The sequence below is a fragment of the Amblyomma mixtum genome, chromosome 4 (assembly GCF_055824585.1).
Source record: "Amblyomma mixtum isolate Tamu chromosome 4, ASM5582458v1, whole genome shotgun sequence".
NCBI lineage: Eukaryota > Metazoa > Arthropoda > Arachnida > Ixodida > Ixodidae > Amblyomma > Amblyomma mixtum.
The window spans coordinates 45067033-45094182 of record NC_143015.1 but is presented as its reverse complement, the minus strand read 5'-3'; the positions used below and the strand labels follow the sequence as shown (position 1 = coordinate 45094182).

The 27150-nt window shown below is 42.0% G+C and overlaps 1 protein-coding gene across 2 annotated transcripts; it reads right to left on the bottom strand.

The window, feature by feature from the left end:
• Positions 1 to 1101: 1101 nt before the first annotated feature.
• Positions 1102 to 27150, bottom strand: LOC149346392 (uncharacterized). Of its 2 annotated transcripts, none has more exons than XM_089586393.1 (10): positions 27020 to 27150; positions 17373 to 17461; positions 16067 to 16102; positions 14514 to 14546; positions 10475 to 10574; positions 9500 to 9609; positions 8566 to 8613; positions 7981 to 8016; positions 3200 to 3341; positions 1102 to 1200 (listed from the first exon to the last, which is right to left on the bottom strand). In XM_089586393.1, exons 1-10 carry the CDS (start codon positions 27087 to 27089, stop codon positions 1196 to 1198), a joined length of 669 nt encoding a protein of 222 aa, XP_089442519.1. In that variant the 5' UTR covers positions 27090 to 27150; the 3' UTR covers positions 1102 to 1195. The 2 variants fall into 2 exon arrangements, with proteins under 2 accessions (XP_089442519.1, XP_089442517.1); XM_089586391.1 differs by lacking the exon at positions 1102 to 1200 and adding an exon at positions 2081 to 2158.

The following is a 27150-nucleotide window of genomic DNA, read 5'->3' as shown; positions in this document are numbered from 1 at the left end:
GTAGGGATCTGAAGAACTCAGAATAAAGAAGCCGCTCCATAATATTTTGAAACAGTTTCTTAGCACGGGCAATGCCAAAGACCACTTTTGAAGTTCATATCCGGGAGATTGAAGTGATAGGGGAGGTAAGTGTAGCCTTGTGTACACTATGTAGCACACAAGGATACCGAGAGTTGTCATGATCTTTTGACTGATGGCGTCACAACCAGAAATAGGTTCTAAGAGGAAGAGAAAGTTCTAAGTCAAGAGGAGCGCCCGTCCTGTGTTTCGTGTTCCTTCTCGTCGTCGTTACGTAGCGCTGTGTGAATCTGTTTATTAAGCAGATATAAGCTTCAAGAAAATGTATAGCCATTCTCATATCTGAGAAAAATGCAACATTCTTTCGTTTATTTTTAAACACTAAATTCTTCCCTTTTTGGTAATGATGGTTTACTTAGAGTGGCTAGTTTGCTGACTTTTGGCTAGCCTAAAAAGTGTGCCTTCGCTGTCGTTTGCAAATATGATGGTTTGGTTCTGCTTATGGGGTTTAACGTCCCAAAGCGACTGAGGCTATGAGAGACGCCGTAGTGGAGGGCTCCGGAAATTTCCACCACCTGGGGTTCTTTAACGTGCACTGACATCGCACAGTACACGGGCCTCTAGAATGTCTCCTCCAAAGAAATTCCAGCCACCGAGGCCGGGATCGAACCCGGGTCTTTCGGGTCAGCAGCCGAGCACCATAACCACTGAGCCACCGCGGCGGGTCTTTGCAAATATGACACAAACACTATAAGTAACGCATAAAGTGGTAGGATTGCAATTCAGCTCCGAGTTCTATTTTTCAGCTCAGAGGCACACCTTCGCTATCGTGCAAATGATAAGCGTTGGTGATTTTCTCTTTATTGAAAGAAATACGGAACAGCAGCACGTGGCATGTGAATTTCGACTCGTAGCTCGATGCAAATATCTGGGAGGAATGGCGTGGCAGGGGAAGGCGTTGTGGAAAGAAAGAAAACACACATAATGGCACATGTATGTTTTCTTTCTTGCCAGTATGTCTTTCTCGGCCGCCCCTTTCATCCCAAAGCATGTGGCACCAACTTGACCAAACCTTTACTCTACTCGATGCAAATATTCTCGTTTATTTGCAGCAAACATTCTCCAGGATTTTGGAGTCCTGGTGACCTCTTCACACGCCAAGAACTGCTTTTATTCACTAGCCTGAAAGGAAAAAGAGTTTCCTGTGTGGCGGCAATTTTTCGGCGGAAGCAGTTTAAGAAAGCATTTGTCCAAACATTGTAAAACAACACTTTTGTGCCACTACTGTCGCCCAGGGAAAATAATGCACGCTAGGAAAGCTATTTCCAGAAGTCTTTATATCTCAAAGACAATCTACCGCCTGTCTTTTACCGGGACTCTACCAGTCGGTATAATTTTTTAGCTGTCGTAGTTTGTTAACTTACGCGTCACCCTCCTGAGCTGATGCCTGGAAGGTTTCAGCTACAATAAGAAATTTGAATATTTCTAACTGGAGCAAAGAACGTATGAGTTTGCGTATTAGTTGAGCTTGCATTTATTTTTCTTTAGTCTACAGAGTAGACAATCGAGAACTGCAAGAAGCATATTATTTCAACTGAACAGATCATGCCGTGTTTGCGCACACAGCACGCGCCGCTCATATTTATACTTTTTAGGATATTAGCCGGCTCCAAGGCGCTCTTTGTGAGCTCTGATCTTACGCCTCCGCAATACGGCATATGTGGGTGCTACAGTGCTTATACAATAAGCATACTTATACCGGTGGAGCAGGCACTCAATCGAGTGCATCACCTTTTTGAGTATGTTTTACTATGCAATACTGACAGGTCACCGACCTGCGGCCTTTGTGCTCCATATAATTCAGTTATACTTATTAACATGCGCATAGTAAAATAGCACGAGAATTGGGGCCGTGCAAGAACATAGCCAGCAAATCTGAACAAAAGCAGTTTTGAGCAGCCAACCGTTTCTGAACGCAGTTTTTTTTATAATGTAAGATTTCACTATAACAATCAAAATATCCGCAGAACACCGGACAACAGCCATATTGTTTTTGTTCTCACGTTTTTGCTATCGTCAAAAGTGTTCCCCATGGGTTTTCTATGGCAGTCTTAACGGTTCGATGCAGCCGGTGGAAACACTTCAAAAGAAAGATTTTCCTATATATTAGAATAATGGACTATTGCCTTCAGCATTTCAATAGCATTTTTCAATTTTTCAATTTTCAAAATTTCTGTGGGAAAAAGCTGGACATATTCCTCCTTTGAGATTGATTAGTACAATACGGTAGTGAGAATAGGAATCGCATGAAAACACGAAAAGCTGGAAGTGATATCAATGAAAATTACTCCCAGCTTTTTGTTTTTATGGTTTCATTGTAAAGCATGGGTTTAGCATTCGTTTATGACACTGCTGAGGAATGGAAATTCAGAAAGTGTGCGTTGTAGTTTTCGATGCCTATACTAAGATTTGTTTTCAGGAAAGTGAAAAAAAAAAACAGGATAAGCGCCTGCAGAACTGTTTCGTTCAGCACTCTGAAACTATACACCTAGATTGCTCTTAATCTCACCGTTCTTACTGGCTAGCGCATTAACTGCGAATGAATAATTTCTTCCCGATATACCGAACGGCAATGTTGCTAGCTTTTGCAAAATATGAATTTCCGTTGTTAAAACGTTCCATACAGCCTCATTACTGTGCCAGCTTTTGGGGATGACAGGTATTTATAATCAAGAAGAAATTATGCGTTCATGCAAATCAAGAATAGAGAGCAGTGTCATTTATGGTTGAATCTAAATTCTTTTTCTGTAATTGCCGCTACGAAATAAAATGAAGTGACGCCTTCATGAAAATTATTTTGAAAACGTGCTCGAATATACATTACCCAGGAAAGATAAAAATTATGGATAACAAATATTACTACCAATTATAAAGCAATTTATCCAAAAAAACTTTTTATTCCTTTTTTCCGGAAAGAAGCACTGACTGAGACCACTTTGTGTATGTTGCTGAGTAGCGCCCACAAAATATCGTAATATTAGCGCTCCCAAAAGCAATTAAATCACTAATATTGAATCAACATTCGTGTAACATTTTCTGGCTACGCATTCCTACACACTCACGTATAGAAGGCAGTTATAATTCTATCAGGACAAAGCCTCTTCAGGTCTGAAATACTTACACTTGCTGGAGAATAACAGCTCGAAGAACTGCTTTGCAAGCTCACTTATTGCTGACGTCGTGTCCATGTTATTCATAAAGATGCAAAACTCTCTTTCAATAGCATTTTTCGAAGCCATTTCGTAAATATCCGTGCCAATGCACTAAATGCAATAAAGAAAAAGCAGTTAGACCTTCGCAGTTTAGTCCTGGCAAGATGTGCAAACACAGATGTCAACATTTACCAGATGCATTTCAACGCACATTCTGTTGTATTTCTTAAGCCATCACGCAAGAAAAACAAAATATCCTAAATTCTGCAGTAGGACATGGTTAAATGCGGTCGCATAATTGAACATCGCACCCTCCAAAGCCCCTTTTTGGAATATCTGCAATACGCTTCCAGCTAAGGAAATTTATTTAGTACTCAGGTAGTTTGCTTTTGCGAAGAATCCACAGAAGAGACATTACCGGGTATCAACAAACTACTCAGTTTAGCATGAACGTTTTGCCCCACACGTTCGCTCTCCTTTTATTAATTATTAATAAAGGATTTTCACACTTGGTCAGTTATCAGGAACCTGCATTCAAAATGCCATTTCTTTATATTAACCAAGTCGCCAGTGGATTTTCGCGGAAATAGTACCTAACCCACAACAAAATCTTGCTATATCTGTGCTATCAGTCTGTGGTGCAGTCTTTTTCTGATATGAGCCTGTGCAGCCATCATGGTAGTGGAACCTCATGTATCTTCGTTTTCTGTCAAACGATACAGCCAGCGTAGACAGATACGGATGCAAAACAGACCACTCGAATCATGAGAAATACTTACAGATATATTAAGGAAGCCTTTGCATTTAGTTTCTGCCTTGCGATCTGGAAGCGCAACTAACTCGTCCCAAGGCTGGATGGATGGATGGAAAAGAGGAGCCTCCCTTTGAAACGGAGCAGCGGCCGTTGCCAGCATTCTCGGCGTTTTTATATTTATTTACGGGGTCATCAGTATAATAAATCAGTCTATAAGTTCGCTAATTTCTTTGAACGCAGTTTTTAATCTTGCATTCGTACGATTAGGCCCTTTCCTCCTTTTGAGCCATCAATCCTCCAAGCACTTTTTGGTAACTTCTACGCTGCAGATTCATTTACATGACCGTTGTTATATCGAAACCCTAGGACCTCAGCGAGAGTGACTGTGCCTGCATCGACATCCGGATGAATACCATCACATCTGAGTATGAGGTGTTCAATTTTTTTCTACAGATCAACCACACACAGCGTATGTGCCATCCGCTTCGTTCAATTCCTTTTTGTCGCCGCGCGTTCTAAGACACCCTGATCTAGCTTCAAAGGGTATGGCAGAGCCGCTTGAGTTATCATAGAACGATTGCTTCCTGATCTCTCTTTTCCAATTTCTATACTGTCCTGCAGTCTTCTTCTTTTCCAGTTTTGTTAATGCGGTTTTTACCTTTTGCATTTTTTACCTCCCGCCAGAAGCTGTTTCGCTTTTCCAGTCCTTGTTTCCAGCATATCTACCAGCTAGTTTCCTTGTGCTTTTCCGTCCAGGTGAGTCAGAGCTGTTTCTGTATATTTAGAGAGCTTAGCTTCCCACCTGTTACCGCCATATTTCCTCAGGTCCTCTTCATACTGTTGCGGTATGCATTCGCGAGAAGAAAATGACGTTGAACTGTCGCGGTGCTATTGACGAAGACGAGGATTTTGTGGATAGTGTGCTGGGATCAGGAAGGAAAAAAAACTAAGAAGGAAGCGTGACGTCACGCGACCAGCGTTCGCAAGCCGAGTGTTTATGAAGCCGCTTCCTCCCTCAGTTTTTCGCTCTCCCAGTCAGTCCTTAATGTTTTGGTTCTTGCATGTTTTAGTGCGCGCGTATTCGCGGCTTGTGGCGCGGAGCGTCTTTAGCAAGGAGGATGACCTAGAGTCAGTCTGCTGCGCTAATCCGCGCATGCGCGCGTGCAGAGAGGCTAGATTTTGCCGCGCGCTATCATGTGGCGTGATCACAGGGGGACAAACTCTCTTTTTTCACTATATCTTCACTTGTTGAGACTGGGATTCACGGTTGTCGCCGGACGCCCCCTCCTCAGTTTTTTTTCCTTCATGGCTGGGATGACCTGCTTTTTCACCGTTGTTCAATCTCTCAGCCTATACCCTATTACTACTCCTGTTCCTCCTCTATAAACGCTCCTCCTTCAAGCAGTTCATCGCCTATGTATTGGCCACTTCCCCGTATTGGGCATGTGCAATTTTCATTGAGGCCAACCAACCAACCACCGTGGGCATGTCACACCGCTTCAGAGGCAACAATATTAACAACAACAACCGGTTATTTTTTTGCGCCCTGACTGCGGCCTGTAGCGTCTGCTGCTTAGTTAACATCTGTAGTAATATAATATCTTATACTAAGCTTCCGGTGCTTCGATCCCAGCCCATGTCCATCTGTGTTGTCTCAACTGGGGCTTTGTTAATCTTTCAACACCTCTGTGGTTTATTTCTAGTTCCGACCAAACTTCTGCCCTTAGGCACAAAACCGCAATCCAAAAATGGGCCATGCCACCGTCATTTCTTTCGAAATATCTTTCAGTGCTTCATACTTTTTGTACTTCCATAACTCCCTATATATTGTTATCGCGACATCTTTTTGCCCTTTCACCCTAAAATCCTGTTCGTGCTTTTCCATGTATATATCTCCTTCGCTTACCCGTACGCCAAGATATTTGAATACTGCCAGGCTGGGTATTTCATGGCTTTGTATTGCAAACACCTGATTGGTGGAATCGTTGAAAATCATCTGACCTATCTGACAAAACTGCTCTAAAAGTGAAGCCCAGAGTGTCTCCTTCGTGTATCTGAGAATTAGGTAGAGTCTGGAAATGTTTGTGGCGATCAACTGGTTGGTTGGTTTACTGGGGTTTAACGGCCCGAAGCAACTGAGGCTATGAGAGACGCCGTAGTAAAGGGCTCCGGAAATTTCGACCACCTGCGGTTCCTTAGCGTGCACTGACATCGCACAAAACACGGGCCTTCTGAAAATTTCTTTCTGAAAGAAAGTTGGATACCACACGAGTCTACGTTTCGGATATTGCACGAAAGAGAAACGGGCGAGAATTTGGTAACATTGGTCTATTACCTTCATGTGCTCGTCAAGCGCAGTCTATTCGCTTCTGAAAAATTTCTTTCTGAAAGAAAGTTGGATACCATACGAGCCTACGTTTCGGATATTGCACGAAAGAGAAACGGGCGAGAATTTGGTAACATTGGTCTATTACCTTCATGTGCTCGTCAAGCGCAGTCTATTCGCTTCTGAAAAATTTCTTTCTGAAAGAAATTTGGCTTGCATTTAAGCCTGCATTTCGGACATTGCATGAAAGAGAACCGGGCGACAATTTAGCTAGCGCACGGGAGGATAGAAAATTCGGTCACCGTGCTTCTTCACCAGTGCGTGTTCACTACAAAGTTGGCGAAGAGCAGGCTCACGTATCGCACCGACGCTAGCTCAATATATTTTTAAAAACGAACTTACTGAATTTATCTGTACTGCATTAGATAACTGAACTTTCCATTCTCGTCGTGCACTGACGATGAGAGGAGCAATTTGCCACCTTGTCCGCTGGTACGAAATCAGCTCGTGTAGGATTCTAATTATCCACGTTATTTTTCATCTTTTCTTGTTACCGGCTCATTTTTAGTAACTGTAGGTTCTTTATTAAAAATATATATATACTGCTATTTTCTATTCTGTCAAGCGTATAAAATCTTTGACCAAATCTTTGGACTTCACACGGTGAAGCGTAATGAATAAGAAAAGCAGTGCGGAGACACCTTGCGCTAATCTCTATGCCAGAGAGATGTTGTAGAAAAGATCAAGAGTAAAGAAGTGCGTCGCGGAAATTGCACCCGCCCACAAAACGGTGATGGCTGCTTCAATAGAAGACAACCGCCATGCAATGGAAGTCGGTGAAATCAGTGCGAAAAAGCATAAGTATTACCTGTTTTTGGTCTAAGCTTTTTTCGTTCTTGATTCCTGCAACCGCGGTACTATACGGGTGCTCACCTTTAAAAGACGCAATGCTAAGGAGCCTTTCCTTATAGCTTGTTACGATTGTTACACAGTCGATCACAAAGCATCTTGGAGCAGTTAGGGCGCTGGGCTACTGAGCCGGCGCACCCGGGTTTAAACGCAGTCTCGTGGCGACCCCGTATCGATGGAAGCGAAACGACGCAAAAAAGGCGCCAGTATGCTCTGAGATTTCATTGCACGCTAAAAATACCTAGGTGTCCACCACTCCACCTCTCACCCACCTTCCTCCTTTCCCTCATGGCGCAGCAGAGGTGTCCACCGGGAAGTGAGACAGTTGCTGCGCCATTTCTTTAGCTCGATAACCAGTGTTTATTACTTTCAGGTAATTTAGGTGCATCTTACCCTCCGCGCAATCTACCTGAGGTCTATTTTTAACTTTTTTGCAGATTCTCATCCACCGTATGAGAGGTGTTTAAAGCACGGACTCTATTATCACTGCACTTCTTGCGCGTGAATGTTTGTTTACGGACTTCTGTCGTTTATACACGCTTTGTCTGGGAGAATCGATCAAGATTTCTGTGTCGTTCATAGCGCTGCCTTCTGCCATCGTTGTCTAGAACCAAATGCCAAGTTTCAGTTCCTCTCGAGAGGCAGCATAGGACCGTGCAGGAACAACCAAACCTTGCAAGCTTAAATGCAGGACCCGTACACCTAAAGCTCGATATCAAGGCTAAGAGTGCATTTTTTACTAAAACATTCTCTTCACTCACCTCTACGAACTGGGCAAATGACTGTACCGCTGCGGCCTGGAACAAAAATGCTCTTTTAAGTGCAGAAATACAGACAACAGTTTTACCGAGCCATCCTTACTTCACGTTGCAGTGAAGACGGCTCGGATAGCTCTCCGACATAGATATCAGATTGTTGTCGTATAGCTATGTTCAAAATGAGAAAACCTGTAAGCAGTAAAATTCTGTTAGCCGCTAATTCTATAAACTTCAGTAATGGAACTCAAGACACGATATTTCACTTTTCATTGTGCAGCAGAATATGTTGCACTATAATGAAGTTGGCTCCACAGCCTCATTGAATTCGTTTTTTACTTTATTATCTTGTTACCGTCTCTGTAAACTAACCACTGTTTCGAGGAGTCATATTTTCTGCAGAAAGACGGCGAACAATTCAATATTCAACGAGCGAAACTCCGTTGAGTAACTGTTGAAATAAATAGCGTTCAGTAGATATTTTGCACAAAAGTGCTTTATTATTCTAAAGACTTCCCATCACAAACCGTTTAGAACGCGTATTGAAAATTGCTTTGCGGATTTTTTTTTCAAATTAGGAAAAATGCTCACGCTTAATGGTGCTGATTCGTCGCAACCACCCAAATCAGGACTTATGCACTGTGAGAAAGAAAAGGAAAGAAAGGCGGTCATAAACGTGTTCTCTGATATACGAGAAGTATACAGGCAATGAATTTAGCTTCTAAGCCATCTGGTAGGACTCCTGCAGTACAGATAGATTCTTAACATTCAAGGGGATGGGATCGAGAGCTGTGCGACTTTTCAGTTTTGGAACAGAGAACCTGGAGGAAACGAGCCATGCGGCGTAGCCTGGAAGCAAACACAGTGCGCTGTACATTTACGACAAGGTCAGTACATTAAGAATGTCCCAAGTAGCAGCCACAAATATTGACAAACTGTATGTGTGTTTATAAGCGCATATTGCAATAAAGCTTCGAGCGTCATTGTTCAATACAATGTAGTGTTGCATGCCACTAAAAAATAAAACTTTCGGAAATTCAAAAAAATTTACAAAAAAATGCACAGAAAATTAAGTGCACATAACCGTGTTTTCGGAAACCTTTTTTATCGTTGAGCCACATTGAAACCTCCTGTAGAAAATTTTGTTATTGTGCTTTAGAAAATAGCGATACAAACACCAATCGTGAAGGAGTACCTACTTTAGAACGGGTAGTCTAGAAATTTCGCTCACTGTGCAAGCTGTCATACTATTTGCACTGCCAAAGCTCCTTTCTAATGTATAGTGTGTTGCCATGTGCTAGCAGTACCTGGGGATCCATAGAAAAACGCATGCTCTCTTAAAATTCTTAGCAGCATTTACAGTTTAATGTGTAAGATAAACTATACATGGCACAGGCCCCTAATTCTTAAATTGAAACATTCTATTTGAGCTATGCATAGTAATCTCACTGAAAAGTGTTGGATAGATTAGTGTTGTCGCCTAGCATCATCCGCACACCAATATGCGCACATTGGAGCTACATACCTTGTCCCAGTAATTTGGTAGACCAATCGTTATTCTTCCTTCACAGCCAACTTCATCGACTGGTAAGAAGGCTGTTCTTCCGTTCATAAACGCAGCAACGAAGTCTGCAACTGAAGAAAAGATGGCGCCATTGACAACGACTAAAGAGAGCTTTGAATCCGAACCTTTTCTATGAGCCAATCTGAATGCGCCTCTTAGGAGTGTACTTTTTTTTCCACCATTCAGAAGGCACCAAACGCGCTCTGCACTAGCTATTGCAAAGGCAGAAAAAGGGCTGCTTTTTTGACAAGGCTGCATAGGTGGGCCACGTACTGGCATGGAATCTAGCTGCCAAAATTATGTCACGTGCGGTAATTTTTGGTAATATTGTATTTTTTGAGCCATCTTGACGACCAGAGATGCTATCTCCAACACACAGCGGCATTATCAATAGATATTAAATTTACACGACGCCCAAGGAAAGTGGAATGCAGCAGGAAAAACCTTGAAACACTGACGGGGCTTTATGTAGTTTTTTAGCTTCTTTAAGTGCTTTGCTCTATAATTTGGTGTTCGGTAAAATCATGCTTGCACCCCAAAAGCCGATGCGATGAGGAACTCTAAGTTGCCTTCAAATGCGCCCGAAGGTAATATGTTCTTATAAAAGCCCTTTGATATAATATATGAAAGCTGTTCACTCTCCAGCTTGAATAACAAAGCCCGAAGCATTACTACGCTATAATATGACCGGGAAACGATGTTCTGTTGAGCCCATAGTGTTCAATCTCTCTGGATCATTTTGAAAGATAGATGATTATATCTGGATTAGAACTGAAACCCTAGACTGACAACCAGAACCTTTCTGTTGTGGGCTCCACAGCCTAGAGTAGTTTCCGTGCAGCTAATGTACGCGCTGGTATCTTTCGTGAACTGCAGCAAGATTAGACACCACTTCCGCACTGAATGATAGGAATGTATGATACTGGCACCACTTACCATTTCGTACTCTTCTCATGGCAATGGCGACGTAGACATCACGCATCAAATTAAGTGCACTAGCAGCGTCTAGATCCTCAAAGGCGCCAAGCAAGGTGCACTGGAAATCAGATAGCAAGAAGTCAAGTTTATTTAATTTGCGAAAAGTAGAGAATCCTCAACGTCTGCTTGTTGGTACAGAGTGAAAAGCCACTGCACACCCGACAGAATGGTATGGCGAATAGTATTACACAAATTTATAGCTAAATCTCAGCTCGTTGAAATACTGAATATCTTATTTTTATGCTAGGACCCTGTGAAGACTTAGAATTTACGAATACTGGCAGTGAAATATGTCCTACCATTCATCAGTCATGTTTTGGCTGAAATTGCAATCGAATAAAAGAATAAAGCATTCAGAGCGGCAAAGAGCGACGAGGACGAGACTAACAAAAGGAGTCCAGGGGACGGGCGCTGACCCTGAACTAAAGCGTTGCGTTTAATTAGGAAGAAAGCGCTAATTATGCAACGCATACAAGTAAAACACAAAATAGCTACAATAGAAACAAGGATAAAAACTGTGTCGGGCTTCATTAAGTGCCCAGAAAAGCGAACTTTTACTTTAAAAACCTATCTAGGGTGCACTAATTATTGCATTAAGGGAGGGCCCTCGCTATATTTAATGTTAAAATCACTTATCAGGACGCCGCAAGCATTTTTTGTATTTTTGTTCTTCTATTTGTTCAGCTTTTGAGTTTTTTGTGTAATTACTGGCAATGCCCTTGCATACTTTTTTTTTGCTTAAACGAAACGTTTCGCGAATAAAGTCTTAGTTTTGACCCAGCGCCAACCCTGCGTTCTATTTTTTTTAGTCGTTCGTCACTTGTCCTCTCTGCCATTATGAAGCACTACCTACTCGCCAACTACCTTTACTGCCAGGCATTATCTCGCAATTCCTGACAGAGCATATATTTTCGTAGTGTACATGCCTTCCATGAATCTAGTTCTACGAACCTAATGCTCTGATAATAATACGATTAGCGCGGAAAATGCTTGTTAAGCTTGCTAGGGCCCCTTCTCATGTTACGGTTAACGCTTACCACAAAACTGGCTTTTCTTTAGCTCTGCAGAAAGAATACGGTTAACAATATAAAGGGCAATTTTGTACACAACTGATGCCCACGTCATTTCTAAAAGCAGAATGCGCCAGCACACCAGAGAAACAAATACAAACAAAAGTGCATAAAACCCCCGCCATTTTTTCTCCATTTCTTCATATTATGATCTGCGCCTTCACAACAGTGCCATTTGACGTGAGAAAGTTCATGGGGATTCAAGAAACTAGAGCAAGGGCTTTAAGAATTCTGATTTATGTTGAAAAATTAGCCTTTGGTACAATGTGTCAGTCAAGATCCCATACACTAGAGCGATTCTGATACATTCAATACCCTGAGAAATTTGGGGTAGTTGCCTCTATTTTGCACCAGTATTCATAATCTACAACTATCAGTTGAAGAATTGGCAGAACGCTACAATACGGCCGGGGTGATACTTTGCCAACACAAAAGCTGTTGTGCCAACAAAAAAATAAGGGCTCGAAAAAGTGCAAGCCGGCACAGAAACCTTCGCGACTGGAAAGTGCGCGATATTGACCTGTGGTACCGTGTTTAAGTTGGGGCGCAATGATGTCTAGTAACAAATAGTGCATATCAAAAATTCTATATGAGGAACCAGTATGGCCACTTGAAAGCAGCCCATTTTTGAAGATGATTCTTCTAGTGACGAAGCGTCCACGCCACTTAAAATTAAAAAATGCTAAAGGGACTAACCAAACCAAATATCTATAGCGGCGCTTTAAGCTCGAAAATTATTCCTATACCACTGAGACTCCTCACACGAATGACTCATCTTTAAATGGAATAGGAGTGTTGCAGGCCTATTCGCGAATATTCCGGAAAGCATGTTCTCGGAAACGGCTAAGTGTACTGGAGGCGCCGAATAAAATCTGTATAGCCTACTCAACTTTGTTTCGCAAGCATGGCTGAGAAAAGAAAGACTAATGGAAGCAGTTCTGGAGTATTCCAGGAAAAACGGACTTTGAAATTCTTCTAAAGAGGAAGGTTTGGCTTAGGTTTTTTGGGGTTTAACGTCCTAAAGCAACTCAGGCTATGAGGGACGCCGTAGTGAAGGGATCCGGAAATTTCGACCACCTGCGGTACTTTAAGGTGCACTGACATCGCATAGTACACGGGCGTTGATAACGCCCACTTATATCGTTGAAGCATCCTAGAGAATTAGTCCAAATGAAGTCTTCAGGTTGTCATCTGCGGGTCGGATCAATTGTCACAGCGGCCAATTCTCACAGGGGGCATCAGGAACGCTAGAGCTAAAAAGAAGTGACAAGTATTCCGTAAAATGCCTCCATAGAATTTGCATGGAAGAAGGAAAACGGTATGACAGTGAAAGTGGCTATAAAACACGGTTTAGTGGCTCTAGCACAGTGGCTTATGATCATCAGATAAGCTAACATAACGTCTAGAAGGCACGGTGTGTGTCAAAGCGCTATTGCCAACAGCGCATTCTGAACGCTACATCTCAAGTCTCAGTTAAACCTATCACATAGGTACTACCTTCACTTCACTGGCGTGTTTCCTGCCACATTCGCCGAGTACTGTCGTGCTAGCTACGCACTGAGTGAGATGAAAAATAACTTGAGACAATCGACATACATTAGGCGAAAAAGAAATGTATACCGGTTGAGTTGTACGTGAGAGCAAAACACCCATCACTTAGTCAACACTTTTCACAGGAAGAGCTATATGCAATCTTGTTCACAGTTTCTTACTCGAAATACAGAACTTGATGACGTCTGTTTTATGCTCGCTTGATCAAAGAACTTGTTGATCACTTTTCTTTCTCATTGCTTCAAAAGAAGACGAAGTGATAATTCTGCCTGCCATAATAAAATAATTACTGTCAAAACATTCAACAAATGTCCATATTTCGTTCACTCTTTTATTAGTTTCACTCTCGCTGAAGCGAAATCAGACAGCGAGGGTAGAGACTTTTTTGCAAAGCAGCAAAAAAAATCGTAGCCACCACGAATGCACACCCAGAACTCTTGACAGAGAAGAAGACTTCGCAAAGTGCCTGCGGCTTATGAAGACTCCAAATCGATGCGAAGAGAAAAGCCTGAGATGAGGCGGGACCGTTATTCATTAACAGGCAACACGTTCTGCTGTGCAGAGGAAATTCGAGACGCTCTGATATTCAGTAACGATTTACACAGGGGAGTGCTAAGAATTAAATCTGTGAGCTTGCATAAAATTAGCGCATGCTGCGAATATGTTGTGCTCTTTAATATGCCTTCCTTCATAATCAACAGGCTTATAGATGTTCACTTCGATGAAAATTCACTTTATTGCAAAGTGTGACCGTAAGGGAGTAATTTCGTACGGCGGCGCTGCAGTGGTTAGACTACAGTGATTACAGGTGCTTTCATAGTTGCTCGAGAAGGGTGCAAAACAGCAGAATGGCCTGCGTGCGTCCAGTGATTTCAGACGTATCATTAAGGTGGTTGTAGGTTTCAGTAGCTTCTACAGTTACTTTACCCCTGGATTGAAATGTTGCCTGTGATGTTCGTGGCGTCCTCACTACGAGACGCATAGGACACGTTTTGTCTGAGAGGATCAGTTTCTCATTAGTTATCACCGTTTTACTGTTGGAGAGATTTTACTCGAAGTAAACATTAATCTTACTCTCGATATTTATTTTAAAGACTGAGAAAGATATTGTATACTTCGAAGATAAAAATAATTTGTTTTATTGCACACTTTGTGCCGTTGTCCATAGCGATAAAAAATATTCCATATTTATTATCGATTGGACAGTATAAATTAGGAATGGGGAAATTGTTTTAGAGAGCAACCTTGTAAAAAGAACTGTTGCTTAAAGTAGGTTCATTGCTACAATGGTGAGTGAAAGGGTTCGTGCTCAATGATAAGTTATGCCAGCAAACAATACCGCAAAAAGAATTGCACTGTGATAAAGATATACTCACGCCAATCAGCCGGACTGCTTGTGCGAGTTGCGTCTGAAAATGATATGAAAAGCAGTTCTCCTCGTTTCGTTTCGAGAGCTTGAGACATGCAGCAATTGAAGTAACACGAAGCTCGCGAATGGCTTGTAACTTTTAGTGCTCTTTTGTAGTTACTCATCTAATTATTTTCTGCCACGGCCTATTGCTCGAAAATATTATATAGCGAAACGTCTCACAGTTTATCATCGCACTTTGCCTGAATCTTCTCTATGCTTTAAAAAACAAACAAACCGCACCAATAGAATAATTATCAGTTTTCGGAAAGGCCCGAGAATTCAGTGAGAAAATTTTATTTATAGATATGTATTTGTAGGTGCGTCAAAGGACAGGGGAAGCTGGGGACATGAGAAGATAAAAGAAAACATATAATGTTGTCATGTTGCCAAGCATCTGCGCTTGAAGTTGTATTCTCGCTAAAAGTGGCAAATCAAATTTGACTGCATTAAAAATGCATTCACCGCCTTGAGCAGAATGAGACGTGCTGATCTTACCGGCCTCTATTTCGCTAGCGAAGGTGTTCGCAGCAGTGCCCTCCAAAAAGCCGTTTATTTCACTTTTAAGTGCTTATCATTTTTTACCCTCGAAAATAGCGCAAGAATATTTAGAGTTTTGCGCTTGAGCTCAGTAGGCTTTGCTTTGAGAATATGAGGGTTTTCCTAAAGTTTTTCTTTTTAAATACCTATTGCGGGAGCCGGCCAACTTCTGCTATCTATTACGGACGCTTTGTAATATATTATTTACTCTCATGACGAGCGCGCTCTGATAATGAAACCACCACTTTTGACTTTGAAAAAGTTCAATTTTTTTCTAGCGTAATAACTGCACACCCTTCTTTTTGCACGCAACCTTGATAACGATAGTGAATGCCCGCAAGGGCTCTCTTTGAATGCCGAAACAACCTGCAGTGTTATAGAGCTCCATCCGTCGAATTTGAAGACTCTCCCCATAGGCCGGCAGCTAGTAACAAAGGTTCGCGAGGTATCGAATAACAAATAGAAACTACGCCAGAAGACAAAGATTTCCCAGTTAGATCTGTAATATTCAGGCTAGTAGCAACATGGCGTGGTTCGGCTCCGAGGTGAGTGCTGCTTGTCAGGCACAATTTAAATGTATTTGTTCTCCCTTTCTATAAAGTTATGGACAGCTACGTGTGTTGTACGAGTGGTGTAAAAATAAATTCGTTGGATGTGTTCTCGAGTGCAAAAAATGAGCTGAAAAGTGCGTTTTGCCTTATTTAGGAGGTGAGTGGCGCCACATGATGTATTTACCCTACCGCTTTTACCGCTCAAAATCTGAATTGTTGTTCTACCGCGCGTAATGAACGCCGCCTCCCCATACTCACAAATTTTTGGAAAAAAGAGAGCGTTCACAGCGCTATAAATGCGGTGCGCTTATATCGTTCCATATATAAGACATAAAAGCTATTCTGTACTGCACATGGTGGTCAATATTTGGGCCTTAATATATAAAAATTGGGGCGAATTATAAGATCAGAATCCATTGGTCCACCATACCTCACTTTTGCATAAGTCAAGTCCAGGACCGAGGCACTGAAAGAGCAGGTTTACGAGGGTTAGCTCCATTGTGTGCATGATCGCAAGACAATGCAATACCTCTAACTAGGTTGTGTGTGCCGTCAGATGGGAAGGAAACATGAACAGCGCACACAAAGAAAACAAAATATTTTGCTTAATGGGGGAAAATGGGGCGAATTGGTACGGGACCGTGTTATTGAGTCCTCGTTCGTCCTAGTAGTGCCTCAATAAGGTGAAAAATGCGTTACCTGTGTACTTTCAGCTGCAATGTCGAACTGGCACAATTCGTGTTTCTACGAAAAGGATCTATCCAAGTACATATGCATAAACTTGTTGAAAAAAATATCTCGCTGGAAAGCAGAACAGTACTGCATTTGCGTGTTCGTGTTAATTATGGCCAGTCTTTTCATTTTTATCTAGAGAGCGAATGGTGAATTCTTCAGGAGGAAAACCACACTTCTGTATATAGGCTGAATTTGTGTCGTCCTTTATATATCTAGGTTGGGGCAGCAGTGATAGCAAAGTTAGTATTCGGAAGGCAGCATGGACAGCATACCATCCGGAAGTACTCTAGCTTAACGTTTAAGCGCTGACGCTTTGTATAAGATCATTTTGCAGTCGGACCAACTATACTTCGCTTCAGTAGCCTTTGAAAGCTCATCGGAGCTCATCCTAACGATGAATTTACCGTTAGAGATAATTGTTTTGTTTCAGCAAACTTGAATGTTTCAGCATGTAGAAAGATAGTTATCTCGACAATCCGATATGCACATCATCGTTAATTTTTGGAATATGTTTTTAAAACAATCCGTAAGCATTCAATAATTTTGAAAAATTTTAATCGTGTCACACCCCTAACTTGCCGTAATATGTTCAGTGCACCATATTCCCGACAAATTGATTGCTTGCTTTAAGTTAAAATACTTTCATTGCGATGTTAGAGTTGGCGCCATATTGTACGCATGTAATCCTTATGCTTCTTTAAGCTAAGCGGCTTCACATTGCTTTGCATAGAATACAGGTTATTTCTTCCTATTCTTATATGCGGTCTACATTGTTTACGTTATCCCACGTTATGAAAAAGAAATGGCCGCTCGTTCAGTTCACTGACCAATGCTAGGACAGCTAAAGAGAGCGCCGCCTATGAAAGGTTTTTAATCCCCACTGTTCCTAATATCCTTATTCACATATAATTGTATTAAAATTGTTTAGTATTGTTTCTCAAAAAGACATGCTCTGCCTATGCTACTTGATGATTCACTAAAAGTGGAAGTAAAGCGCTTACTTTGCCGAACGAGAATACGTCAGGTAGGGTTGCCTCTATGCAGGTTGCACTTGAGGCCCTGGCTTCTGTAGACGCCGCAGTATGGAATTCTGTAAAGGACATAAAGAGAGTGTAGAGGTATCTAATAGCTGTCGTAGTAAATAACTGGTGCTATGAGAGCAGCCGGTATTGACATTTTGCGAGATGGCAGAAGTAAACTTTTTCAATACTGCGAATGCTCGCAAGTATTCTTAGAGAGGAGAAGGACCTTTGATTACGCATTTCTATATAATGATGGAAGTACTGGCGCTGTTTCAAACTTATGTTATCAAAAGACAACCAGTATATGAAGAAAAAACTATTCCTCATTTATTTTTTGTGGACTCGTAAAAAAATTAAATCATCTCTGTATCTGCCTTTTTTTTTTACAGATGGTGCTCCTTATGCCTTGTAAAGCTGCACGTTCATGACGTCGGTCACGCTATCGGAGATGACGGTGCGCCTCAGAACGCAATCCGCCTAGAGTATTATGCTGATTGCCCGCACATTCAGGATAATGGAAAATGTGGCCGATTGTGTTAACGAGACAGTGAGAAAGATTGTCCCCGAATACAATATTGCACGTTCACATCAACACGTACATGGCATCGCGTGTAAATGATGCCGGAGTCCAGTTTTCCTATCCCATTTCTGAGCACTAGTGAAAGGTTTGTCACGTGTTTCAAATCGGCACTCGCGGAAGCAGTTCGAGACGGAGGCTCTGGTCGCTGCTGACGACAAAGATACGGATAGGCGGTACAGAGCATGTTATCTTCACACTCACACCAGCTGCGGTGATGCGTTAGCGATTCTCGTCCGCTTCGTGGTGTCGTAAAAATCATTACTACCACTGCAGTGTCTGACGCGAATATTAAATCCAATCGAAAGCACACATAATATTTCCCTCTGTGCATTATGAATATACGCTGGAGTCCACATTTCTGCGCAGCGCGACCGAAATCTCTGCCCCTTCCAGTATGTTGTTAGCGAGAATGAAACTATGGCTTTGAATACTAAAAATTATTCCTAAACCGACATAAGCAGAAAGGCCATTAATTATCAAGTGCTGCAGTCAACATTGCCATCGTTTGCAAAGCGGAGCGACAGCGTTGCTCATCGTAAAGCTGTGGGAAAAAACGGCCCCATGACCACTATTATTTACGCGAATTGCTTGTATTTATTTTGCCTACCAGATATTCAGGATTCAGAACTCAGTACATTGCTGAAACTTTTCTGGAACTAAAACTATAGGCGCCTGGTGCAGAGCAGGCTGCAAAGGAAACATTTCAGTCTGTTTTTCTGCTGTACTGCGCCGCGAATCCTTCCCTGTGAGACTGTATGCTTGAAAAGCACCGGGAGTCAAGTGATGAACCGGTATAGTTGTCTCCTTACAGTAATAGTTCGTTGATGTGACCTCTCTACACTATAAACATTCGATGCACTTCCAAAAGATGACAAGAAGTGTATAGACTACATATTAACATGCCTGTGCACCTTGTAGCAACGAACTGAGAGTGCTTGCTCACCGAATAAAGCGAAATATCAGAGTGCACATAGCTGTGTGACCTTTTACTCGAAGCGAACCACATACAGCAAGCGCATCAGGTGCGTGGCCTCTCATGTGATTGACGTGGCGGCTGACACGCGTGGTCTAGGATTTCAACTTCTGAGTGGCACCCGCACAGACGGATTTTCGCGTGCGAAGAATTAATTGCCCTGGGACAAGGTGGAAGACTGAAAAACAAATGAATGGGTCACGTATTTTCTACGAAAGTCTTTTGACTTATGATGTCGTTCCCTCAGGCTCACCTGGAGTGACTCGTGAAAAACAAGGGTTTAAAGGTTGTCGAGAGAGGTAATAGTGGCAAGTGAAATAAAGGGAGTAAATTATTGGGAATTATTCGCTTAGAACATTAATGCTTGATTAACCGTTCCCTACGAGTGACTGCCTAACAGGGTCAGCCAAAATTCGGATCAATGCACCAATTTGCATTTCCTCCCCACCCAAATGCGTCCTGCGTAGCCAGGATCAAAACCTCGAACTTGTAATCAAGACTCGAATGCCAATGAATTTAGCCTGTTGTTTGTACTGAGAGCACTGCTTATTTTGTGCGTTTGCTCATAATAAGCGGACTGTTTTGGGGCTTCGGTTGAAAGTATGTTTAATTAGAATAAGACAGCTTGAAATATGAGATTTTTCGGGCAATGTTACCACAATCTCAGTTTTAAACTGAAGCTATATGCTGCATTACTCCTACTTGACAAGAAAGACAAAACGCGGAGTAATACGACAAGAGGAAATACCTGGCGCTTCTTGCCGCAAACCTGCGGCAAAGAATGGCATGAACCAGCGCACGTCTCAGTAGTGCTTATTAATCACTGAATAAAGAAAATTACTCATATCGTATTGGCGTATCGTATTTTTCGTTTCTGCATAGATCTAGCCCCGACGCGTGTGCCATGAACACACTTACCAACACTACAGTAGCGAAAACTGCAGCCTATGTCAGTGGGAAATAACAACCACAGTGCTGTAGCCAATGTGAAGCTCATGAGCTACAATAACAGACTGTAGAGAGAATAATATAACAACAGTTAGCTTATCAGTCAATCGACGCGGGATGGTCTACTGGGGCTTCTCAGTAATATACGCTACAGGTTCACTAAATGTTAAGGGCACATCCCGTGTTTTTCTTTTGTTTTTTTTAGATATCTTTCGGGGAGACAGACTACTTGATTGTTTTCAAGTCTAAAACGACCGCGCTGTGAGTACCAGAGGTCCGGAAACTACATATCCCTGGGCACCACCACATTTAAAGAGCCCGCTTTATTAAACGAATGTATCATAAGAGGAAAGCGGAGGAGGAAGGCACGGTGGCAGCCAGAAGACGGACTCAGGGGCGATGACCCATTAAGAGATGGCGCCTCAGTAGCGCGCACCATCGCCCGTTTCGCAAGGAGAGGTTGAACGGCCGCGCACTGCACTGCGTTGGCCAAGCGGAAACCCAAAGCCGACAGCGTTTGGCACTGCATGTTCCGTGTGCTGTTATCATCATCATCAGTCTGACTACGCCTACTCCAAAACAACGGGCTCTCCCATGTCTCTCCAATTAACCCTGTCCTTCGCCAGCTGCGGCAGTGTATCGCCGAAAAGTTCATCTGATCCGCACACCTAAGTTTCTACAGCCCCCTGTTACGTTCACCTTCTCTTGGAATCTACTCCGTTACCCTTAAGGACCAGCGGTTATCTTGCCTTCGCCTTACGTGCCCTGCCCAAACCCATTTGTTCCTCTTAACTTCGACAAAGGTGTCATTAACCCTTCCAGAGTGGGAAAGGGATGCCATTCCCTCGCCCACTTTGTCCGCTTCTGGTCTCTTAACGTTACACGTATCATTTTTCTTTCCATAGGTCGCTGCGTTGCCCTTAAGCTAAGCTGAACCCTTTTCGCTAGCCTCCATGTTTCTGCCCCATAAGTGAGTACCAGTAAGATACAGCTGTTGCATACTTTTCTCTTGAGTGGTATTTGTAAACTGCATTCATGATATGAGAGAATCTGTCACATACGCTCCACCCTACTTTTATTTTTCTAGTTTCTTCTGTGTGCGGCCGCCTGCGGTTCAAGTAGCAAGCAGCTGCGCTCAAAAATCGCACTACCGAGGAGAGCAACCGTCGACTAATTTTTTTCATACTTCTAGCTTCAAGCAACGTGGTTGGAGCGGGCACTGGCAAAGGTGCGTGCTACCCGGGCCTTCGCCCCGGAATTTCAGATTTACTTTTTGGAAAAGGTTTAAGAAAGAAAAGGAACACTTTTACGTGCAAGCATACGCATTGCGGCCTAACGTCTTGAAGATGTCATGTACTCTGATTCCAACCAATATAGCCCCTGAAAGTTCATTGAGATGCTTTACCGACCATGCCAACACGATTCCGCCGCAGAACAGTTTAACTGGCATTTTGGGATGCCAATGGCGTTGGCGTTGTTTTTAGCGTCATTTCGGTTTGTTTCCCACTGTAACGCGCAAGCCGCATTGAGGTTCGATTTCGGCAGGGCCACATAATTGGGAACTACAAACTTAGCACTTCAACCACGGCAGCGAAGGAGCCGAAACTCGCTGAAACTGTGGAATACACGGTGGAGGCAGGGGCAGAGGTAAATCTGTCTTTGGGGAATGTTGCGGAGAGTGTGCTAGATAAACTACCCACTTTCTAAACGCAGTGCCGTATGACCTCATGCGTACTAGAAGCTTTAAAGAACACTAACATTATCTTAATCCATAAGAACCGGGCTATCAAGGACTCTAGAAATTTCAAAGTGATCAGCTTACTCTTTGTTGTTCACAAAGCATTAGATAGTCGCTAATAGAGTCAGGATAGGTTTAAATTTGGAAGCCAAATGATTTAAAAAAGGCAGAAAGCGACTCAGATGGGATCACGAAAAAACCAGAGCATTGCTTCGAGAAAAGAACTTTTCACAGGCTCAAGACGTTGATGTTAATGTAGCATATGAAAAGTTTTCCTCGCTGCTAAAATCAAGCTGTGTCAGCATTAACTGCAATACTCGGCGGTCAAAATACTTTACCATCCCGATCTGTCCCTGGATGACTGAATCAATACTGCAAGTTATTAAACATAAAGAACAATGGCACAATAAAGTAAAGCAAAATAGAAACAACGCCTACTGTATAGAGAGCAATACAGAATTGCCCGGAACCTATCCCTCTCAATGATGCGCAAACGCAAAAAACAATACTACAACACACTCGTTCAAAAAGCACAAGGTAATTCTAAAGAGATATGGCGTATCATCAACTCGATAATAAAATCGTCGCCCCAAAACGCCATTTTACCACGGGTTAGCAATGATCACGCATATCTTGCTGAAACGTTCAACGATTTTTTTATTCAAATCGGCCACCATTTTCCGTCTACACCTAAAGTGTCATACGACACTGCGCTTCCAAATGCGGTACATAACACGTTTGTGTTCAAAGAAATTACCGCCCAAGAAATAGTAGATGTCACTCGCCAGATGAAAGCCAATAAGGCAATGGGTTATGATGAAATATCAGTCAATATATTTAAAGAAAACATTGACGTCTTGTGTAATGTTCTAGAAAGAATATTCAATCAATCATGCTTAACCGGGGTGTATCCCGAACAGCTCAAAATTGTAAGGGTAACACCAATATACAAAGGGGATGACCAGAACGTCATAGAAAATTACAGACCAATTACGATATTATCTTGCATAAACACGCTCTTTGAAAACTTAATAGCTAAGAGAATGACAGATTTCATAGAGAAATATAACATACTTACACCTGGTCAACATGGTTTCCGCAAGCATTACTCGACCGCTACAGCAGTACTTTCAGGAGCAGAGATTGTTAACAGTGCGTTAAACAATAATCAGGTTGCCATAGCTGTATTTCTAGATATAAAAAAAGCTTTTGACTCCGTAGATCATAATATTATTTTCCTAAAATTAGAACGTTGTGGTTTTCGTGGGATAGCCATTGATTTGTTCAGAAGTTATCTAACAAATCGTACTCAGTATGTAGAAATTAATGGTTACCAATCTTCATTAGGAAGAGTTACAATTGGAGTGCCGCAGGGCTCGGTACTCGGGCCTATCTTCTTTTCCTTATTTATAAACGACTACCCCAGTTTCCTACAGAGCGCGCAGCCAGTGTTATACGCCGATGATACAGCTGTTATTATAACGCACAAGTCTTTAAAAGAAGCAGAAACAATCGCAAATAATGAACTGGAAACTACAATGCAGTGGTTTAGAATGAACAAGCTTTTGCTTAACACCAAAAAAACTAAATTTGTAGTTTTCGCCTCTAGCAGAAGACGGGCCTAAAACATGTGCACTACAGGTCGGAGGAATACCCATTGAAAAGGTGAAGACGTTCAAGTACTTAGGAATAACATTAGATGAATCTCTAAGTTGGACTGATCACATAGAAACATTATGTAAAAAATTAACCTTTGCATGCGCCACATTAATTAAAGCTAGAAAGCATTTCAGCGTTGATACATTGCGTGTGGTCTATTTCAGTATATTCCATTGTCATCTTACATACTGCATCCAGTCCTGGGGCTACATTTACTCATCGTACCTCGCACCGCTTATTACTCTCCAGAAAAGAGCATTAAGGATAATAGCATCAGTACCTTGCCACTCATCATCGGATCCACTCTTCAGAGACCTCAACATCATGCGTTTTCGTATAATTCGCGATTACAAAACAGCGCTCTTGGTGAGCACTATTATAAAAGCGGATATACCGTACAATTCTTCCATTCTGAAGCTTCCTTCAAGTCACACTAGACACGCTGACAACAATAATCTCAATTTACCCACAACACACAATGTATACGGACGTAGAAGCATAGCATTTGTCAGCGCTAAAGTTTGGAATATCATCCCATTCAGCATTAAGTCCATCTCGAACATTGCACCTGCTCTAAAAAAGTACATGCTATCAGAACAATACACCTCCCCTTACTGCTGAATTGATTATTTTTATTGCATTATATTAATTATATGTTTTGTATGTTCAGCCTTGTTCAACTGCCTAGATTTATAACATGTTTGTAATGGATCCGAAACTAGCCACTGGCTAAGGATCCAGATGCCTCATTCACCGTGAACTTTGTATATTTTTCTGTGCAAGAAAACTTGAACTTAAACTTAAACAATATATCATGCTTGCATTATCAATCAGGTGATATAGAAAAGCGCAAAATATAACAACCTCTTTATTTAGTCTTCAAAGATTACGAGGGAGAATTTGACTCAGTAGAAGGGTCAGCAGTCACGAAATCTACTAATTTAGGGTATAGACGAGGCTTATGTAGAAAAAGTATGAGGGTTTAACCCTGGTTACAAACAAGGTCAAGCGATAGCTGTACAGTTTTATATATTTCGAATTGCAATCGTCGATACTTTTTCAACGGTATATGCCTCGGCATTGTAGCGCAAAGTTTAATTTTTAGTCACAATGGACAAATTGACTCTTTTAATTGGGACGTGCAAGTAGTACCGTGTAATTGTACTCGATGCAAACTATCGAACAATATATGAGTCAGTATTGTGGCATAAAGTTCAATTTTAGTCTCAATTAACTAATTATTGGTAATTATTTACGACGTAATTCATGCAATGATATTGTACTAGACTTTAGCTATACAACGATATATAACGACATTGTAGCGTAAAAATAAACTTTTGGCCAATTAATTAACATTAATTAATTAAGTACAATGTAATTGTACTCGACTAAACTATCCAACAATATATAACGACACTGTAGCGTGTAGTTAAATTTTTAGTCGCAATTCACGCATTAAACCTAATTATTTACGACGCGAAATTATTACAGCGCAATTCTACTCGACATCAGCTGGACATGTGGTTAAGCTGGACATCGATTTCGGTACTGTTACCACGAGTTCGAATATTGGGAAGGGGTACAAAAGGCAAGGCGTAGAAAAGACAGGATACAAAGAGAAGGCAAGAGCAGTTGGGGCGGTCGAAAGATAGGTTGGCGGAAGAGATAAAGAGGTTTGCGGGGTTGTGGTGGCCGCAGCTGGCGGAGGCCAGGGTTAAATGGAGAGGGATGGGAGAAGCCTTAGTCCTGCAGTAAACGTAGTTACGCTGATGATGACGATCATAGAAAAGTGCACAGCCGTGTCAGGTGGCCAGGTGTGCGTGTATTTACAGAAGAGCCCAGAAGCTAAACTGTGCTTCCACATAATACCAATGTATATTACTTTGAATACTGAAGGACTCAAAACTGCCCACAAAGTCTCATATTTGTGATTATATTCGTTTCATATACTCTGTGTGCTTTGTGGTAGGGAGCACGCAGAAGCAGTAGCTTTTAATTAGAGCAATCGACGTCAATCATCCATGAGGTATTTATTTTTTTTAGGCAAAGTAATGGATGTTGTGGTGTTTGGGCGCCCAAGGAAGTCGTCAGAATAGTGATATTTAATACTTTAATGTTCTCCAAAAAAGGTCTGTTCCAGCTCATAATATCGCAGTGCAGTTTCAATTTTCGGAAGCGCAAATGAGTTAGCATCGAGATTGCTCCCGGCTTTTATGATTGTTGAGCATCCGCTTTTAAAATAGACCCTTTATATTCAGCAAATGGGTCCAAACTATTATGCCTCTGAGTGCAGTGAGGTTTTCGCGCGGCACAAAAAGTGAAAATAAGCACTGAAAGCCAAAGAAAACTAAAAAAAAATGTTGCTAGGGACCACACTTTCAAATTCGACCTATGCTTTCGTGGAGGCGAGCGCTGTTGTTTAAAGCTCCCAAAAAAAGGCAGCGAAAGAAACTGTGGGCCGCACCTTGCCCAAAGACGTGAAGGGGGAAAAAGCCTGGCATCCCGGCCGCGGCGGTTGAATTTCTTTGGAGGAGAAATTCTAGAGGCCCGTGTACTGTGCGATGTCAGTGCACGTTAAAGAACCCCAGGTGGTCGAAATTTCCGGAGCCCTCCTCTACGGCGTCTCTCATAGCCGTAGTCGCTTTGGGACGTTAAACCCCATAAACCAAACCAAACCAAAAGCCTGGCAAAATAGAGGACGCGTGGCTTTGGTGCACCCGCGATAGCTTTTCAATGCTACCGACGAAGAAACATCGGGGTGCTTCTTTTGTTGAATTAGTCACCGCTGCTGAGCCAGCCTACATGGAGGGACAATGCCGTCAAATTTCGCGGCTGGGGACTGTCCCGGCAAATAAACAATTGCATAGAAGCTTCCTCGGTGTCTTTGCTTAAACGCGGTTCGGATTGGTAGCGCCCAATCTCAGTGCTAAGTGGAATGAGTTCCCTTTCCTTCTATTATTTTGATAATTCTTTTTGCACTGGTCTGTGGAGTGCAGAAGGAATCAATTTACTGGCATTAATTGGCGCTGAGGAAATCACCACGGTGCCCCTTTAAGGAAACGGTTGCACTGTAAGGTAAGAGATACAGCTTATAAGCACCATTTTGTGCAATGCAATAAAGCGTTTCGCAGTATAACAGTCATATATGGGTGAATGCTGGGTTTACAAGGCCATATTGCTCGCAGACCATGAGGAAATTTATTTAGAAAAAAACGTCGGGTCAAACATATATATGAACTACGTTTCCATCGTATCGATCTGTATCTATTAGTCTATTATTCTTGATGACTGAACGCCAGAAACATATCAAAAATAGAAAAACCCTGTGGAAATTGGACATCACGTGAAATTTTCCACACGCGCATTTTTCAAAGGGAAGTTTTAATGAATGCAGTTTTCTGCATATTAGTATATTCACAATCAATACATTCACAGGTCACCAACTCCGGGCGTTTGTAATTTTCTGCTACTTATTGCCATAAACGCACCCGGTCAAAAACGCTGTGTGAGTGCAAGAAAAAGTTTAAAAGCAAGATTTTGTTACGCATCAGAAAGTTAGGCGATTACCATCAATGTATTTATAACAGTTTCTTAGAATATTGCAGTCTGGCTTTGCAATTAAACGAGATGTCCAAGCTAGCTGCACTTGCAAAAATTACATAAAAAACCGCGTCGCCGCCTAGATAAAGACATCAGCTATAGAATTGGGAAGACACAAGTTCACTCACCATGAGCAGCCGAATAAATGTCTGAAGATTTTTGTAAGAAAACGAGAAGAACAATCGCAACAAGGTTCATCGTTCTGATTCGACTAGAGGTACGCTCACGCACAGAAATGATATCGACTGTGTCCGCTTGG